This window comes from Marmota marmota, unplaced genomic scaffold (genome assembly GCF_001458135.2).
Source record: "Marmota marmota marmota unplaced genomic scaffold, marMar, whole genome shotgun sequence".
Lineage (NCBI taxonomy): Eukaryota > Metazoa > Chordata > Mammalia > Rodentia > Sciuridae > Marmota > Marmota marmota.
In genome coordinates, this window is record NW_026000037.1 from 40,013,625 (window position 1) to 40,031,293 (window position 17,669).

General features: G+C 34.5%; 1 protein-coding gene, 1 long non-coding RNA gene and 1 other non-coding gene across 3 annotated transcripts; 1 reads left to right on the top strand and 2 right to left on the bottom strand.

Annotated features, from left to right (window-relative positions):
- The first annotated feature begins 555 nt into the window (after nucleotides 1–555).
- On the top strand, nucleotides 556–17,116 carry Tnfaip6 (TNF alpha induced protein 6). Its single transcript, XM_015479171.2, has 6 exons — nucleotides 556–888; nucleotides 5,009–5,146; nucleotides 7,540–7,701; nucleotides 12,789–13,017; nucleotides 14,148–14,188; nucleotides 16,426–17,116. The coding sequence occupies exons 1-6, from the start codon at nucleotides 795–797 to the stop codon at nucleotides 16,590–16,592; spliced, it is 831 nt and encodes a 276-aa protein (XP_015334657.1). The 5' UTR covers nucleotides 556–794; the 3' UTR covers nucleotides 16,593–17,116.
- On the bottom strand, nucleotides 6,983–7,172 carry LOC125619512. The gene has a single exon (XR_007351061.1). It is a non-coding gene; the product is annotated as a U2 spliceosomal RNA (small nuclear RNA).
- Nucleotides 7,379–12,931, bottom strand: LOC107136855. Its single transcript, XR_007350923.1, has 3 exons — nucleotides 12,751–12,931; nucleotides 11,177–11,281; nucleotides 7,379–7,612 (listed from the first exon to the last, which is right to left on the bottom strand). It is a non-coding gene; the product is annotated as an uncharacterized LOC107136855 (long non-coding RNA).
- Nucleotides 17,117–17,669: the final 553 nt, after the last annotated feature.

Genomic DNA, 17,669 nt, shown 5'->3' on the forward strand with positions numbered 1-17,669 from the left:
ATTATTTTTATCATCTTTGGATTTAGAGTTACCTAGAAAAAGTTGAGTGATATACAGAAGCTTTATTACTGACTACCCACCTTTCCCCCAACACTTCAAGGATGTGTGACCCAGGGAAATTTATGTTATAATAGAACACTCCAAAGCTACTTGAATGTACCAAAGCTCTGAAATTGAACTACTTTTCTGGGAGCTCATGTATTTATTTAGCTGCTGAACACAACAAACCAAAGATTGCAATAGACGTTACCCAGAACCACAGGCAGGAAATCCTACATCACTGAAGAAGGCTCAGGATTTGCCTATGCACGACGTTTTAAATTTGGCAATGTTTAGGAAAACCAATGTAACATTACCAGGGTCAAGATCAGTGCTGAGCCCCTCATAAGACATTCAAGATTTCTCTTAAAATTCCTACTGAAATTTGGCTTTCTTTTAATCATGTTTGAATCTGCACCAAATGACACACACTTCCTATTAGAAAAGTGTTTGTGACTGACAGAATAAATGAACTCCTTTCTGAGTAAGTGACTTTTAAAACGAAGATGATCATCCTATAGCCTTAGTTTTGGTTGCCAATGCAAATGAGTCAGAGGACTTGGCTTTAGACACTGAGTTAATTGTGTAACTCTACAACGGAAAATGCCATTGGAGAGCACTTGCTGACCTCACAGTTGAAAAAAACTATTTAAAAGATGTGCAAACCAGATGTTTCAGTCACATTTCAGCTGCTGCTCTGAGAATTTATCGTGAGCAGCCTCTGCCGGGCTGTTAACTTCACTATAACTGAAGATATGATCATCTTAATTTACTTATTCGTCTTGCTGTGGGAAGAGGCTCAAGGATGGGGATTCAAGAATGGAATTTTTCATAACTCCATATGGCTTGGTAAGAAACTTCACTCATAAGCTTCTTGCTGGGAATGTCAACTCTTTGAAACCATGAAGGAGTGAATCAAAGAAAAATTTTAATCTGATTCAGGCTGTTTTCAAAGAAAATGCTTAGGAAAGAGAGCCATTGAAATACCATTTGAAAATAAAAGTGTGCATGCCTTCTAAAATTTAAAAATAGCTCTGTATAAAATGAATTGTTTCATAGAAAATAGGTTAAGATTTATATTTCTTATGAAAGTGTATTTTAAAATTCTTCAAAGCGGATGTGATAGCATAGTGAGAAGTTTTCTTTAGCAAACTAAAATCACTAATATATTAGTTTGTTTTTATTTCAATTGCATTTGCAGTCAGATTTCAAATAAAGTGGAATATGCAAAAATTTTGTAGTCATTGTTTTATGTACTCTGAGCTGTAGGGTATGTCTTAATTTTTCCAAATACCTTTCAACTATTTTAAGAAAGCCAACTTGCAATATAGAAAAAAAAATGAAAAAGTTTTCTACTTATGAATGCATTCTTACCATTTGCTTCTTTTTGTTACTGTTCTGCTATTCATATAAATACTTTTCTAACCCTTTTGTTAAACAAGGAGTTTCTTTTGTTGTTCTGTTTTGCTAAATGTAAGTAATGACATAGGCCAAACGGCACAGATAAACAATAGGAAAAAATTTAAAAAGCCAAAATACACAAAATGCTAAACACTCTTTATAGTACTGTAAACAGTACTTTAATTCATATCATACAAAAATTGATATTTTTTACATTCATTATTGTGTTTAATAGAGAAAAATTTGAATTGCTTGGGGGTAAAAATGACAGATTCTTAAACAGAGTAAAGAAAGAAAAAGAAAACAAAATTAACCTAGATTTTGGTTTTATGCTTGCTAAGCAGCACATGGTTGTAGATGTAGACTATTTTCCCTTTTGGCTTATTTCCCCCTGGTGATAACTGTAAGCATGCGGATTTCATTAAGAAGCACAATTTGTAATGCACAGCCTTGCCGCCTTTTTTTTTTCCAGCTTGAGCCAGTGAACCAGTTTCAGTGTGATCTATTTAGCCAAGATGGGTTCTGGAATCTAGCAGAGGAATGAACAAACCTCTTTGTTTATGTTCATTGCATACAATCAAACTGAGGAAATATATACATATTTGTCAGAAATGGAAAAAAAGCACAAAGCTAATAGGAAATTAAACCCATACAGATAAACTGAAATGTTATCAAACTCTCTAGTGATCAAGTAATTTGGACTTTTTTAAGCGTTAGTGTATATTACAAAAATATAAACCTACTATAGAAGTTCTGCCCCAGAGAAAGAAGCAAATCCAAATCTTTGTTAATAGTATGCTGCAAATCTGAGGCTCAGAATAATTGCAAAGTGCTTCAATCTGGGACAAATTATTGACCAGTCAGCCTAGCACAAATCGTTTACACTTGGTTGGGTCCATATAATGTTAGAAACTATTTAGGAAGGAAAGAGAATTGGATTAGAAGGCAGAAATCTGTCAGCAACTATCAAGAACAGGACACTTTTAACTCTGATATCTTCTGCTTCCTTAAATTGTAATTTAAAAACAGAACAAAAAAAAAAACCTAAAGCACAAGAGATTTTGATTAGTTTACATGAATCATGAACATTAAAAATATACAAATATCAATTCTTTTCAGCCTCTGTTCTGAATCTGGAAGACAAGGGAAAGGGATAACAACATTACCTGAGCTCTTCTTATAGGACAGGAGCTGGTTTTACCCCCATTTGACAGAAGGAGAAATCGAGGCTCAGGCGGTGATTTATACAAGGTCACATAATGCCTTCATGGTAGGACCAGCTGTGGAAACCAGAGTCAACTCACTACTGTTACAACTTAGTGAAAAAAATAAAATAAATAAATATATATATATATATATATAGAGAGAGAGAGAGAAATTTTCAGCTTTAAAAAGTAATTGACTATTGATTTAAAAATTATTAAGATGTTAGTGATTCTAAAAGATAAAACTTTTAAAATTAGGATTTAATATACAAAGGCCCATCTTAATAGCTTAAAATTCTGAACTGAGGAGTAGTTTAAAATAAAAGCCTTGTTTAAAATTTCCAAGTACAAACATCAAGAGTTCTCTGTACTTGCTCATCAAGCAAGACACTGGGAACTTTGGTGCTCTTTGAGGGAGGAAAAATGTAGAATATTAACATTTAGCAAATTAAATTGAAAATGATAACGCACACATTTTTTCTATTTCAGTTACTAGTTTAACCTAGGGGCATACTACCACTCAGTGATATCACTAGTCCTTTTTATTTTATCTTGAGACAGAGTCTTGCTAAATTGCCCAGGCTGGCCTCCAACTTGAGATCCTCCTGCCTCAGCCTCCTGAGAGTTATTATCTTATTACTCGAAAAGTATCAGCATGTACCAAAAGTTTTTTTAAAAAAATTACCGGGGCGGGGGAGATTTTAAATTATTTTCTTAAAAAAAAATCTATTAATTTTTTTCCCCTGCAAACATCATATTTTAATTTTGGAGTAAAATATGGAAGAAATCAGATTGAGAAAGCTTGTAACACATTAAAATAATTCCTACAATTTTTTTTTTTCAAATAAGGATTCTTACTCTATATTCTTGGGGAACAGATACAATATTAACAGCTTTAAAAATTAACAATCTTTATTACAATATGTAAGTAAATTAGGCATGAATCCTTTTTCTATCAAATGTCTTAGTGTTTTAAGTATTTACAGATAAAGATAACACACATAACCCACTATTGTCCCATTTTCTTGAGGATGGGACTTGATCTACCCTGCTTAGCAAAATACCTCATGGTATTTGCTCAAAATAACCAAACTGGAAATTAGTGGAAGTTTACTGAGACTTCGCCATAGGAAGGACACTTGGGCGGTAGGTGATTTGCAAAAGGGAAGACATCTTGACTGGGTATGATTTGATTCTGCTGGTATTCTTGGATCTATGAGCATCAAACTGACTAAGGTGTTCTGTGTGTGACAGATAGGCCTTTACCATATAACAAAGAGCAGGGTCCTTTGGAATCTAGAAAAGCAGGGAACATGCCACACACCATCTCTCACTGAATTGTGGCAGTGTCAACTTTAGTTTGGGAAGAACATTGAATTGGACTGAACTGTGTTTCTTAATAGCACTGGATTTATGTTTTGCTGCGTGCCAAGGAATATACATTCTTGTTGGGAATGGTCTTAATGGTGGCTGACTGCACAGGTTAGGGTAGACATACTTAACTATAATATGGCAGAACCATAATCTGGTAGAACTATTAGGGCTAACTTTATGACTATTGTCTTTGGAATCTCTTCACATGGTTTCTATGGCAGAAGGTACTCCAACTCAAAAACAATCCATTTAAACAATGATCTATTGGAAGACAACTCATGTATGACTTAACACTGCCTAAAATATGTTAGAAACAGCATGTGAACTAGAAAAAAAAAAAAAACCAAACAAGGAAGTGAGGGACTAACTGGCAGTTAAATATGCCCAATTTTTCTTTAGTGTGTTCGAATCTATTTTCCTTTTCCTTAACCAAGTATTCATTTGCTTTGGACTCTTGTAGTTTTTAATTTATTTACTAAGCTCTCAATTATATCACCTTAGTCATTTCCCTCACGTGGATATTTTGGCTTCTTTTCTCCATAATTTGTAAGCCTACATAATGGATCCATTTTCATTGGTTTCTTTGGCCTTCACTCATTTTTTTCTTACCTGTTGCTTACTTTTCCAAGTTTTTAGGGCTTAAAGCCAAAAGAAATAGAAACTTTATCACTTAATGATAATGTAGAAATACAATCTTGTTTAAAATTAAAAAAAGAAAGAAAGAGAGAGAGAAAGAAAGAAACCAAACTTTCTTTCTGGTTATCATGTCAGAAACAATCCAGCCTCATGTTTTTGTTTATGTCCCCAAATTTCCCTTTATTCATATTTTTTCCCAAAGCTTTCTAATAATAAAAACAGCTACCCAAAGCAGCTGACCTAGAATGTTCTTTGGCAGAAACAATAGTTGAAGTAATCTTTCAGCTAAGGCAAAATTCCCTGTTCCACAAGAATGGATAAGAGTGTATTGATGACATTTTGTGATTTCACAGAACAAGCAGCGGGCGTATACCACAGAGAAGCCCGGTCTGGCAAGTACAAGCTCACCTACGCAGAAGCTAAGGCGGTGTGTGAATTTGAGGGCGGTCGTCTTGCCACCTACAAGCAGCTAGAGGCAGCCAGAAAAATTGGTAACTCATTTAGTATTGATTTTTCTTCTTTTTCAGGCTTGGGGGAAAACAATTCACCTTTCCTATGACACTCAGTGAGTCTCCTCTTGCAGGTACTTTTGGATAGTTCTCTAGCACCCAGGACATCTTTGCTGTTTGGTTTCTCCTCTTCTCTCCACCTAGAGCCAGAAGGGCTCTAGAAGCCTCTTACTTGGGGTTACAGTTCAGTGAGAACTAATGAACATCAAAAGAAAACGAAAACCTTATTTTCTCAATATCATTTAAATTTCTCATTACTTTTAATGTAATTGCTATTCATTTTTTTTAAATTTTTTTTTTTTTAGTTATACATGGGCACAATACCTTCATTTTTTTTTTTTAATGTAGTGCTGAGGATGGAACCCAGTGCCTCATGCGTGCTAGGCTAGCACTCTACCACTAAGCCACAACCCTAGTCCCGCTATTCATTTTCAATATTTTTCTAACTTTTGACTTCTTATGGGTTTCCTCAGCTAGTAAATGATGCTACTACATTGAGTTTTACAAAGAAATTTACTTTATAGGAGAAATATTGAATTTAGAGACTTTTTTCCCAATATTTTTAACATTAAATGAAAGACTGCATTTGTACTACAGAATTGAAAGCTATGAGGAAAAGGTAAGCAGATTGCAAAATGTCAGGAGAAACCTGGAAAGTAAAAAAAAAAAAAAAAGAATAAGAAGAAATAAAGTAGTGAAAAGTTNTTCCCTCACATATTTTAAATCATCCTAGATTACTCATAACATCTAATACCATTTAAATGCTTTGTAAATAGTTACACAATATTGTTTAGGAAATAATGACAAGAAATAAGTGTGTACTTGTTCAATACAGACACAATTTAAAATTTTTTTTTTATTTTTTGGTGGACACAATATCTTTATTTTGTTTATTTATTTTTATGTAGTACTGAGGATGGAACCCAGTGCCTCACATGTGCAAGGCAAGCCCTCCGCTACTGAGCCACAACCCCAGCCCCTGAGACACAATTTTTTTAAAAAAGAGATTTTTGCCATTGGGGTGGTGCACACCTGTAATCCCAGCCACTCAGGAGGCTGAGACAGGAGGATCATGAGTTCAAAGACAGCCTCACTAATTTAGTAAGGTCCTAAGCAACTTAGTAAGACACTGTCTCTAAATAAAATAAATTTTTAAAAAAGGGCTGGGAATGTGGCTCAGTGCTCCTGAGTTCAATCCCTGTTACCAAAGAGAGAGAGAGAGAGAGAGAGAGAGAGAGAGAAATTTTGATTGCCCAGTTGGTTGAGTGCACAGATGCAGAATCTATGTACTTGAAGGGTCATCAGTAAAAGTATCCTCTCAGATACCCCAAAGCCTTCCCAGATAACAGCTCAAGGCTATGAGGGGCAAAGGAACTGTCATGGTGGACACCAAGGCCATAGTCTTGATGATCCTTCCTGGACCTCTAGTAACATCCTTGTTCGATGGCAGTGACAGATTTTAAAACACCTCCAAACCTGAGCCAGGGAAACAAGGCCAAGTCTTCATTTGAAATTTGTAATAGTATTTATCATTATTCAAATTCTTTCAAATAGTACTAATATCTTAATTGATCCTGAAATAGAAAGTCATTAAATTGTCACTTGAAATTTTTTAATATGTTTCTGAATTTACAGTAATTACAGAAATTATTTAATGGTAATGGGAAAACCAGCTCTGAACCTGGAATATTTTTATGTCCATTGTATGATTTGTGGTCCATCTTATTTGTTTTTTCCTAGTAAGATCATTTTCTTGTAAAAGTAACAAGTTATATTTTATTTCTGTTCAAACTTTTTTTTTTTTCCTATTGCCATCCAAGGGGATATACCATTCCTGTAGGTAGTGCAATACTAGGTGGCTTCTTAGAGTGGTCAAAACAAGCTCCTATTCCATTTCCTTGCTTCAAAAATCCATTCAGTATATTGTCCAAGGATAGGGGATGTATTAAATATTAAATGGATAAAAATAGATACTGCACTTGATCTTAGCCAAGAGACATCAAGCTTTTCTTTTTTGGTGGTGGGGGGATTGAAACCACTTTACCACTGAGCCACATTCCCAGCCCTTTTTTATTTTTTACTTTGAGATAGGATCTCACTCAGTTGCCCAGGGTCTTGCTAAATTGCTGAGGCTGGCCTTGAACTTGCAATCTACCTGCCTCAGCTTCTCAAGTTTCAGGGACTACAGGTATACACCACCATGCCTGGGCAAACTTTTTTTTTTTTTTTAAGGAAATATTTTTTTCCCATTTTACATGAACTGGACTTGGGCAGTTGGGAAACTTATTGTTGGAAGTGACCCTCTTTGTTAAGGTGACTTCAGCTCAGCTGAGGAATTTACCTGTTAAGCCCATAACCCTTTCTTCTGCTTGCAGGATTTCATGTCTGTGCTGCTGGATGGATGGCCAAGGGCAGGGTTGGATATCCCATTGTGAAACCAGGGCCCAACTGTGGATTTGGAAAAACTGGAATTATTGATTACGGAGTCCGTCTCAATAGGAGTGAAAGATGGGATGCCTATTGCTTCAACCCACATGGTTTGTTAAAAATGAGCATTTGATGTTTTACAAACAAAATTACACAATAAGCAACAACAAAATAGTTATAGACTGCTCAGAGATGGTTTTAAAAAATGGCTTTTTCTTCCAGAAAACACATTAAATTTGGTAATGATAAATATTAATAATAACTCCATTCTTAGAGTGCTTTTACTGTGCTAGTCACTGAAGTAGCCTCCTTCACCAACATGATATTCACAACTTCACTTGATGTTCACAACTCTACAAGAAGTTATTGTTATTGCTGTTTTAGGAATCAAGAAATTTAAACTTTTACAGAACTTAAGTAACTTATCCAAAATCATATAATCAATAATTAGTAGGCAGGTAGGGTGAGAATTTGGGTCTTCTCTGTGCCAAGGAACTTCCTGGTTACAAAGAAGAGAAAAAAGAGAGGGGTGGAGGACCAGATTATAAATTTGTCATAATTACTTACCTACAGCAATAAAGTGAAGTGACCAAATGTTAACTGTTCAAAATTATCCCTTGGATAATGGGGAAAAGGAGACAAAATAAATAAATATTTGCTGTAATTTTCTTTTAGGGAGGAAGATTTAAATGTTTAGATTTCCAACCAAAACAACTCTCACTCTGTGATTTGGCTTAACAACTATATTCTGTAGATACTGGTTATGATTATTTATTATTATTTTTATTCATATTTTTCTTGATTGCTCAAAATATTTAATTAGAAAATTAATTCATTGTAATTTCTATAGTTATTTTTGTTTATGTTATTGGAAGAAAAAAATAGACTCTTCTTTTGGGATATTTCCCCCCAGGACAATATTACAAGTGTTATATAACATGTTACAAAGTCCTTCTGGCATATGGTCATAAACATACTTAAGTAGTGTTCTACTCGGATCCACCTTGTAAGAAATTCCATAGCACAATGGGAGAGTTACAGTGAAGTTCTAGCATATGGTTATAGAATTTATTATTTAATGACACTAATCACAAAAGAATAGTCTTTTATGTCTATAACTAACCTATATCTCAAAAGTATGTGTATTCCCAATAGAAAGAATTTTGCTTAGCGCTATGTCCTCATCTTATTTGAAACAAGATATATGTTGTTGTTTTTTTCAGTACTGAGGATTGAACCCACAGCCTCCACACAGGTGGGGCCAGTGCTCTACCATTAAGCTATCCCAGTCCTTTTAATTTTTTATTTTTAGATAGCGTCTTGCTAAATTATCCAGGCTGGCCTCAAACTCACAATTTTCCTGCTTCAGTCTTCTGGAGTATCTGGGATTGCAAGCATGCACAACCACTCTGGGTTTACAATGCATTTATAATAGGACTGTAACTTCCAAGTCACTTTTGGCATGTTTTAACATGATTTAGTCTTAGATAGTATTCTACTACTGTATATTTAGTCCTCATGGTTAACAGTATCTAAATCTTCCTTTCCTCCTTCCCTTTTCCCCCTTTTCTTCCATATATTTAGTTTACTTTTAGATTTCGTAGAATGCTGATTATTTAGGACACGGCTTCTTGAAGGACAGTGCAAACTGCCTAAATTAGAACTAGAACAGCTCATTGAAACATAATTGGAGTGAAAAAATTATTATACTATCAAGAAATAAAGCATTATTACTTATCAAATTACCAAGTTAGAGTTGATTAAAATAAGTAATAATAAGATCGTTAAATATTCAGAAGTAGTAGCTCATTTCAAGTTTGGAATGCATGACATGATGTTGATTGACGTATTTATTTATTTATTTATTTATTTATTTATTTTTGCCAAGGCTGGTCTCAAACTTGTGATCCTTCTGTCTCAGCCTCCCAAATCGTTGAGATTACAGGCATGCAACACCATTGCCCATGTATATTTTTTAACCAATTAATAGTCATTAGATATCCAGTCAGTTTTGCAAATCTGTCATTTTCTAAATAAGCAATGGATTAAGCAATAACCACAAAGCTAAATAGGTTTATCTAAATAAGCAACCAAATTAGTTCAGTATTTGAAATATTTCCCTAACAGACATACAACAAAAATAGAATGTATGAACAGAACAAGTCATTCCCAAAGCTGGTAATGTCATGTTTTTGAACACAGACAAACCACGTATCACATGATATTTCATGATACAGTAACATTAGCTTATATTTGCATAACGCTCATAAATTATCTTCCATATTTCATTCTCAGAATAACCCTGTGAGGTAGGCATAGTTACATTTTACTGAGGAAGAAAATGAAATATAGAATGGTCAACTAGGTCCTTGGCCATTCCATTTCTTCCCAGCCTTTCTAGGATCCTGTTCAGATTAAGCCTTAGGAAGATAAATTCCCTTAACTGCTATAGTATTAAGTATTTTTAAACAGTTTTTAAATTATTTATTTATTTATTTAGTCTGAGGATTGAACGCAAAGGCACTTTACCACCAACCTATATTCCCAGACCTTGTTAAATATTTTATGTTGAAACATGATCTTGCTAAAGTAGCAAGACTTGTAACCTTCCTTCCTCAGCCTCCAGAGTCACTGCAATTACAGGCCTGTGCTACCAGGCTGGGCTCTAACACAATGTTTTTAAAATTGCTATTTTAAAGGAGAATATTCTTGGAAAAAACCTTTAGTTCATATATTTAAAATAAATATATCTTCAAATGCTACCCACACAGGTTATTTTTTGAGTTTCCAGCTTCTACCTTTTTTTTTTTTTTTTTAATCCTGGATACTAAAAACTTAACTGATAGGGCATTAAAATTAAGTTCCACTACAGTCTTCTCTCTGGGTCATATTGCAAACCCACTAGTTCTGAAAAATATTTTTATTTGTTCTTTTTCTATTTTGGTTTGCTTGTTTTTCTTATGACAGGTTATATGACATACTGAAATCTATAAGATGAATGACTTGGAAAAAACAAACATGAATATCTCCATCAAATTCACAAGTATTAGGATTTCAATGTTGGTTTAAAACCAGCATGGTTTTAAAAGAGCCTGGCACAGTGGTGCATGCCTATAATCCCAGCAAATTGGGAAGCTGAGGCAGGAGGATATCAAGTTCGAGATCAGCCTGGACAACTTATTGAGACCCTGTCTCAAAATAAAACATAAAAGGGACAGGGTGGGTATAGCTCAGTGGTAAAGTACCCTTGGGTTCAGTCCCCAGTAACAAAATAAAAACAAATCCCCTAACTATAGACAGTACAGAATGAAGGCTATGGATGTAGCTCAGTGGTATAGTGTGAACTTAGCCTGCACAAGAACTTGGGTTCAATACCCAGCACCAAAAAATAAATTTAAAAAAAGTTACAGAATGATTATAAATTATTCCCTTTTATTGGATTGAGTCACTGTTATGGTGCCTTATGATTCTAAAATTCTATAATAATTTTCCACACAAAACTTAGAGGACCCATTATTCTAAGTGAGTACCTGAAGACAGTTGTGACAACCACAGAACAGGAAAAAAAAAAAAAAAGAATCTCACCTTGTTGAGCGGGATGTGGTGGTGCAGACCCACAATCTGGGTACTCTGGAGGCTGAGGAAGGAGGATTGTAACTTCAAGGCCAGACTAGGCAATTTGGCAAGACTCTGTCTCAAAGTAAAACGTTAGAAAAGGATTGGGAAAGGGGAGGTACTGGGGAATTAAATTAAATAGAACAATTCTATTGTTCTATTGTGTGCATTGTAGGAATATATAACAGTAAATCTCAGTATTATATGTAGTAATAATGCACCAATAAATCTTTTTACAAAATAAAAGTAGAAAAAGGGCTGAGGATGTAGTTCAGGGGCACAGCACTTGCTGAAGGCCCTGCATCCAATACCCAGTAATAGAAAATAAATAAATCACTACCATCTTGATTAGGCTGCTGGTAAGATGGGTGTATACATATATTTGGCAAAATGCATAAAAGTAGGCTGAATGTGGTGGTGCACCCCTGTAATCCTAGCAACTTGGGAGGTCAAGGCAGGAGAATTGTGAGTACAAAGTCAGCTTCAACAACTTTGCAAGGCCCTAAGCAACTCAACGAGACTCTGTCTCTAAATAAAATATTAAAAAGGGCTGGGGATGTGTCTGAGTGTCTCAGTGGTTAAGCAATCCATAGTACCAAAATAAATAAATAAACAAAAGATGTGCACTTTAGGGCTGGGTTTGTAGCTCAGTGGTAGTGTGCTTGCCTACACATGTGAGGCACTGGGTTCAATCCTCAGCACCACATTAAAAAAAAAAAATGAATAAAATAAAGGCATTGTGTCCCCCCCCAAAAAAGATGTAAAGATGTACACTTTATGCCTTAAAAGATTTTTTTTATAAAGTAAAAATGAAAACAGAAACACAATTAAATTACCATTTTTCCTGCTATTTTTACTTTTTAAAAAATCACAAATACTTCATGTTCATTTTAGGTAACTGAGAAACTTTTGTTTGTTTGTTTGTTTTTAAAATAATTTTTATTTTTTAAAAGTAAATTGTACATTACAGGAAAAAAAAAACACACAAGCAAAGAAAAAAGTCATCCAGTCACAAGAAGCTTATTTGGACGTGTCCCTCTAGGTTGTGTGCATATATACACAATATCCCATTTTGTGTGATTGAGATTGTGGTGTGTATCATGCTTTTCCACACATCATGAATATTCATCAATTCAAAACCCTGAAGCTACATGAGTATTTTTTGATAACCAAGAATACACTACACCAACTTTCTTGGGGACAAATTTTCACTGAAGACAGAAATGGCAACAGGCCTCTAGATAGACATATTGGCAGAGTTACAACTAAAACAATTCATTCCCTTAATGCTCAATTTAAAATGAAACAGCAACAGAATACACCAAGCTTGTTTCATTAACAGATTTCTACTACTAAAATATTAGCAAGAATGCATGTTCCCGGTAACTGAGAAACTTTTAATGAAAAAAATATATTTATTCTTTAGCTATATGCATACATAATATGCTATAGGTACTATATATTAAGCAATTTCTTTAGTATTTCATAAAGAGTAATAAATAATGTCTAAGAAGGAAGTATTATTTTTAAATAAGGATAATTACCTTCCTAAGGCTTTCTTTTCTTTTCTTTTCAATTTCAGCAAAGGAATGTGGTGGTGTCTTTACAGATCCAAAGCGAATTTTTAAATCTCCAGGTTTCCCAAGTGAGTATGAAGATAACCAGGTATGCTACTGGCACATTAGACTCAAGTATGGTCAGCGTATTCACCTGAGTTTTTTGGACTTTGACATTGAAGATGACCCAGGTTGCTTGGCTGACTATGTTGAAATATATGACAGTTATGATGACATCCATGGCTTTGTGGGAAGGTACGTGTGTTTCTGCATACAGGAAGTTCAGTGAGTGCTCAGTATTACTTGTTGCTTCTTTAATTTTTTTTTCTCAGCATATAATATTGATTTTCCAATATTTCTACTCTTTGATAACATCACATTCTTTTTCAACTAAGATTTTTCTTAGTTGACTGCTACAGGTACTTATTATTAAAATATGATAATAGCATTTTGATTAATTTATTAATGTATTTAAAAACTCATGATTTGACTAACAATAGGAAAAGAGAGATGTTAGTTGAAGAATTTGTTGGGGTTATTAAGTGTTCTAATTCCTGTCAACCTCCTAAAAATGATTATAAATTCAGCAATTGTTGCCTTTCTCCTTGTAAAAGGCCTTGTGATAAGTATTATGAATGCAAAGTAAATTAGCAAAGAATAGCCCCTTCCCTTTTACAATTTAGCTAAATGTACAATGTATGTCTTATTTAAAATAGATTTCTTTGCCATAAAAAAACAAGTGCTCCCTTCCGCAATATTTTTTTCGTGTTTTTCTAATACAGGGAACAAAATATCATGAGACATAAATATACAATTAAGTGTTTTATATATGTATGTCCCCACTTAATAACTCATTTTTTATTCTTTCTTTGTATTGTTTGTTTGTTTTATCAGTGCTGGGGATCAAACACAGGGCCTCATACATACTAGGCAAGCACTTTATTACTGAGCAACATCCCCAACCACAGTAACCATTATTTTAGACTCTCCAGCCTGGCGTGGTAGCCCAGTGGCTCAGGAGGCTGGGGCAGGAGAATTGGCAAGTTTGAGACCAGCTTTAGCAATTTAGCAAGGCCCTAAGCAACTTAGCAAGACTTGTCTCAAAATAAAAAAGGCTGGGAATCTGGCTCAGTGGTTAAGTACCATGGATTCAATACCCAGTACCAAATAATAATAATAATAATAATTAATTAATTAATATTGTGAATTGATTCAAACAACAAACTTTCAACCCCTTTTCTCTCTTACAAATCCAAGTTAAAAAACAAGAAATATTTTTAAAATTATAGAAAAATGAGCCACTGCTTAAAGGAATCAAAGAGCCACTTCAGTAGCTATAAAAGATTCTTTTATGTGACCTCTTTTTTCTAAAAATTCCCTTTCAGATACTGTGGTGATGAGCTTCCAGAAGACATCATTAGCACAGGTAATGTTTCAAGTCTAGGAGCAAGACTTTGATTTGTTTTACTACTGTATCCTTGATAGTAAAGGACCTACTAGTTATTATCACTCACTTTTAAACTTTGTATGTTGTGTGTGTGTGTGTGTAAGTGAGTGTGTGTATGTGTGTGTGTGTGTGATATTAGGGATTAAACCCAGGACTTAGCACATCCTAGATAGTGCTCTACCACTAAACAACATCCCCAGCCCTTTCTTTCTTTCTTTCTTTCTTTTTTTTTTCTTTTTTTGATAGTGGGGATTGAATTCATGAGCACTTAACCACTGAACCACATCCTCAGTCCTATTTTGTATTTTATTTAGAGAAAGGGTTTCACTGAGTTGCTTAGTGCCTCACTGTTGCTGCCAAGCCCTTTCTTAATTTCTTTATTTTGACACAGGGTCTCCCCAGACTGCCCAGGCTGGCCTCAATTTGCCATCCTCCTACCTCAGCCTCAGCCTCCAAGAGTAGCTGGAATTACAAATGTGACCCACCACACCTGAGTTTTTAATGTTGAGAGAGCTGGGAACTGGGGACATAACTCAATGGTAGAACACTTGACTAACATGCCTAGCATGTGTGACACCCTGGGTTCAATCCCCAGCAACAAAAAGTAAAAATAAAAAAATAAGTAAAGTTGTGATAACTAAGGCTAGATATAGCTTGTTAGCTTGGAAACAATAAGAATTTTTTTATTTATACTTAAAGATTTATACCAACTCCTTGCACTAAAAATATATAGACCCTCTTTATTTGTAGGAAATTCAGTGAGAATATTGAATCTGCAAATCTGCGAACACTACAGTAGCCTGTAGCTTATGATACACACACACACACACACACACACACACACACAGAGAAAACAAAAAACAAACCAAAAACCTTCTGTAGCTAAAAATAATTGTACATTACTTTTTTTACATTTTTATCTTAGAACAGCATTCCCCAGAGAGTATTCTGAAGAAAAGGCTTCTGTAAAATATTTTAAATAGCAAAGGGCTTTGGGGTCAAGTTAATTTGGGAAACATTGGGTTAAACACTGTCAAACACTTTTTTTTTTTTATTGGAAGACCACGGGGAACTTTTAATGTGCTGATTTGTATAGTAAATCTCAAATGGTTGGATATAATAGGCTGTTTTCCAAAATCTACTCCTCCCAAAATTATTTTGTCTTTTTCTAAGAAATATGCCTCCAGAAATGTCCTTGTAGAGGCGTACATTTTTCACAATAAGCATGATTACTCTTTAATATTATCCCAAATTGCTGTTTTCTAGTGAAGAATCTTAACTTTCTTAGAAGTCTTCATTTTTTTTTTTCGTTTCTTTTTTCCATCCCCAGCACCAGTCATTGGCATTTTTATATACTCTTAGTTTTCCTCCAAGTCATAAAATTATCACAATACTTATGCAACTAAAAATACCAAAGCTACATTGAGCTGTGATTCTAAGTAGTCTTTATTATTATTTTTTTTTAGTTTTTGGTGGACACAACATCTTTGTTTGTATGTGGTGCGGAGGATCAAACCGGGGCCGCACGCATGCCAGGCGAGCGCGCTACCGCTTGAGCCACATCCCCAGCCTCTAAGTAGTCTTTAAACAGACACTTCTAGTTAACTTACTCCCACACCCAGCCTTGCAGTGCATTCAATTCTAATTTATTCATCATTATTACAAAATACGGAATGTCCTGTTCTATCCTTGAATGATTAATGCTCAAATCTTATTAATTTATTACTCTGTTGCAACCTTTCTAGAAAAGGTGATCTATTAAAACTTCTATTTATATTTCTTTTTCTACTCTTGAAAACAATTTTAATGTTAACAGAAAGTTGAAAGGTGTCAGAGCTGCAGGAGATAATTGGTGAGGTGGTTGGGGGTTGGGGGATGGGCTGAGAATTCTATTTTTAAAAACAAACAAAGGCAAGAGATGGCACACACCAGTAATCCCAATGATTTGGGAGGCTGAGGCAGGAGGACAGCAAGTTGGAGTCCAGCCTGGGCAATTTAGCAAGACTGTGTCAAAATAAAATAAAAAGGGCTGGGGAGACAGCTCAGAGGTAGAGAGCACCAGCCTTGTATGTGTGAGGCCCTGGTACAACTCCCAGTACAAAAGAAGAAAGAAAGGGAAGGATGGGCCACTTTTATATGAGAAAGGTGAATCTTCAAATTATGAGACAAAAAAAAAAAAAGTAACTTTGTTCTTTTGTATGCTCCTGTCTCCATAGGAAATGTCATGACCTTGAAGTTTCTGAGTGATGCTTCAGTAACAGCAGGAGGTTTCCAAATCAAATATGTTGCAGTGGATCCTGTATCCAAATCCAGTCAAGGAAAAAATACAAGTACTACTACTGGAAATAAAAACTTTTTAGCTGGAAGATTTAGCCATTTATAAAATAAAACAAAAAGGATACTCAAATTATACAATGTTACGTCTTTTGGAAACCTTTTTATCTTATTTTTGTATTATTATTGTTGTTATTGTTAATGTTTATTTATTATTTTTCTAAATGTGAAAGCAATACATAATTTTGGAGAAAATTGAAAAATACAGAAAACTTCAAATGAAAATTTCTTATACTCTCACTACATAGAGATAACTAGTGTTAACATTTTTATATTTTTTTTTCATTTTTTTTTACTTGTGGTATGGTATATGTATATATGTATATATGTGTGTTTGTATTTGAAGTTTGGAATCCTACTCTATGTACAGTTTTATATGCTGTTTTTCTTTAACCTTAAACTTTTTAGCCTAAGCATTTTCCCAAATCATTGTGTATTCTATAAAATCATTATTTTGAACAGCTGTAAAATTTTCCATGGTATGATTATTTCATACTTTATTTAAACCTCTCTATTGTTGGAATTTTAGATTGTTTTCATAAATATTGCTGAATAAATATTCTTGGATGTACATATTTATGTAGTTGTTTAATTTGGGGGGACAGGAATCTAGAAGTAGAAATATAGAATCAGAGATTATAATTTTTTTATTTTTTCTTTTTTGGTACAGGGAAGGGGTGCTTCACCACTGAGCTACATCCCCATACATCTCCAATAATTTTTATTTTTTGAGACAGGGTCTCATTAAGTTGATGAGTGAGGATCTTGCTAGATTGTTAAGGCTGACCTTGAAGGTGCAGTCCTCCTACACCTTCAAGTAGCTAGGATTTTAGGCAAGTGCCATGGAGCCTGGTTTCTTTTCTTTTATTTATGTTTAGAATTGTCAAAAAACAAAATAACAAATTTAAACAAAATTAATTTAAAGATCTAACTGGGTGGTAGCACACACTGTAATCCCAGCTATTCAGGAGTCTGAGGCAGAAGGTTGCAAGTTCAAAGCCAGCCTCAGCAACTTAGCGAGCTCTGTCTCAAGCAAAAGGGGTGGGGGATAGGAATGTTTTTTCTGTGGTTAAGTGCCACTGGGTTCAATCCCTAGTACAAAAAAAAAAAAAAAAAAAAAAAAAAA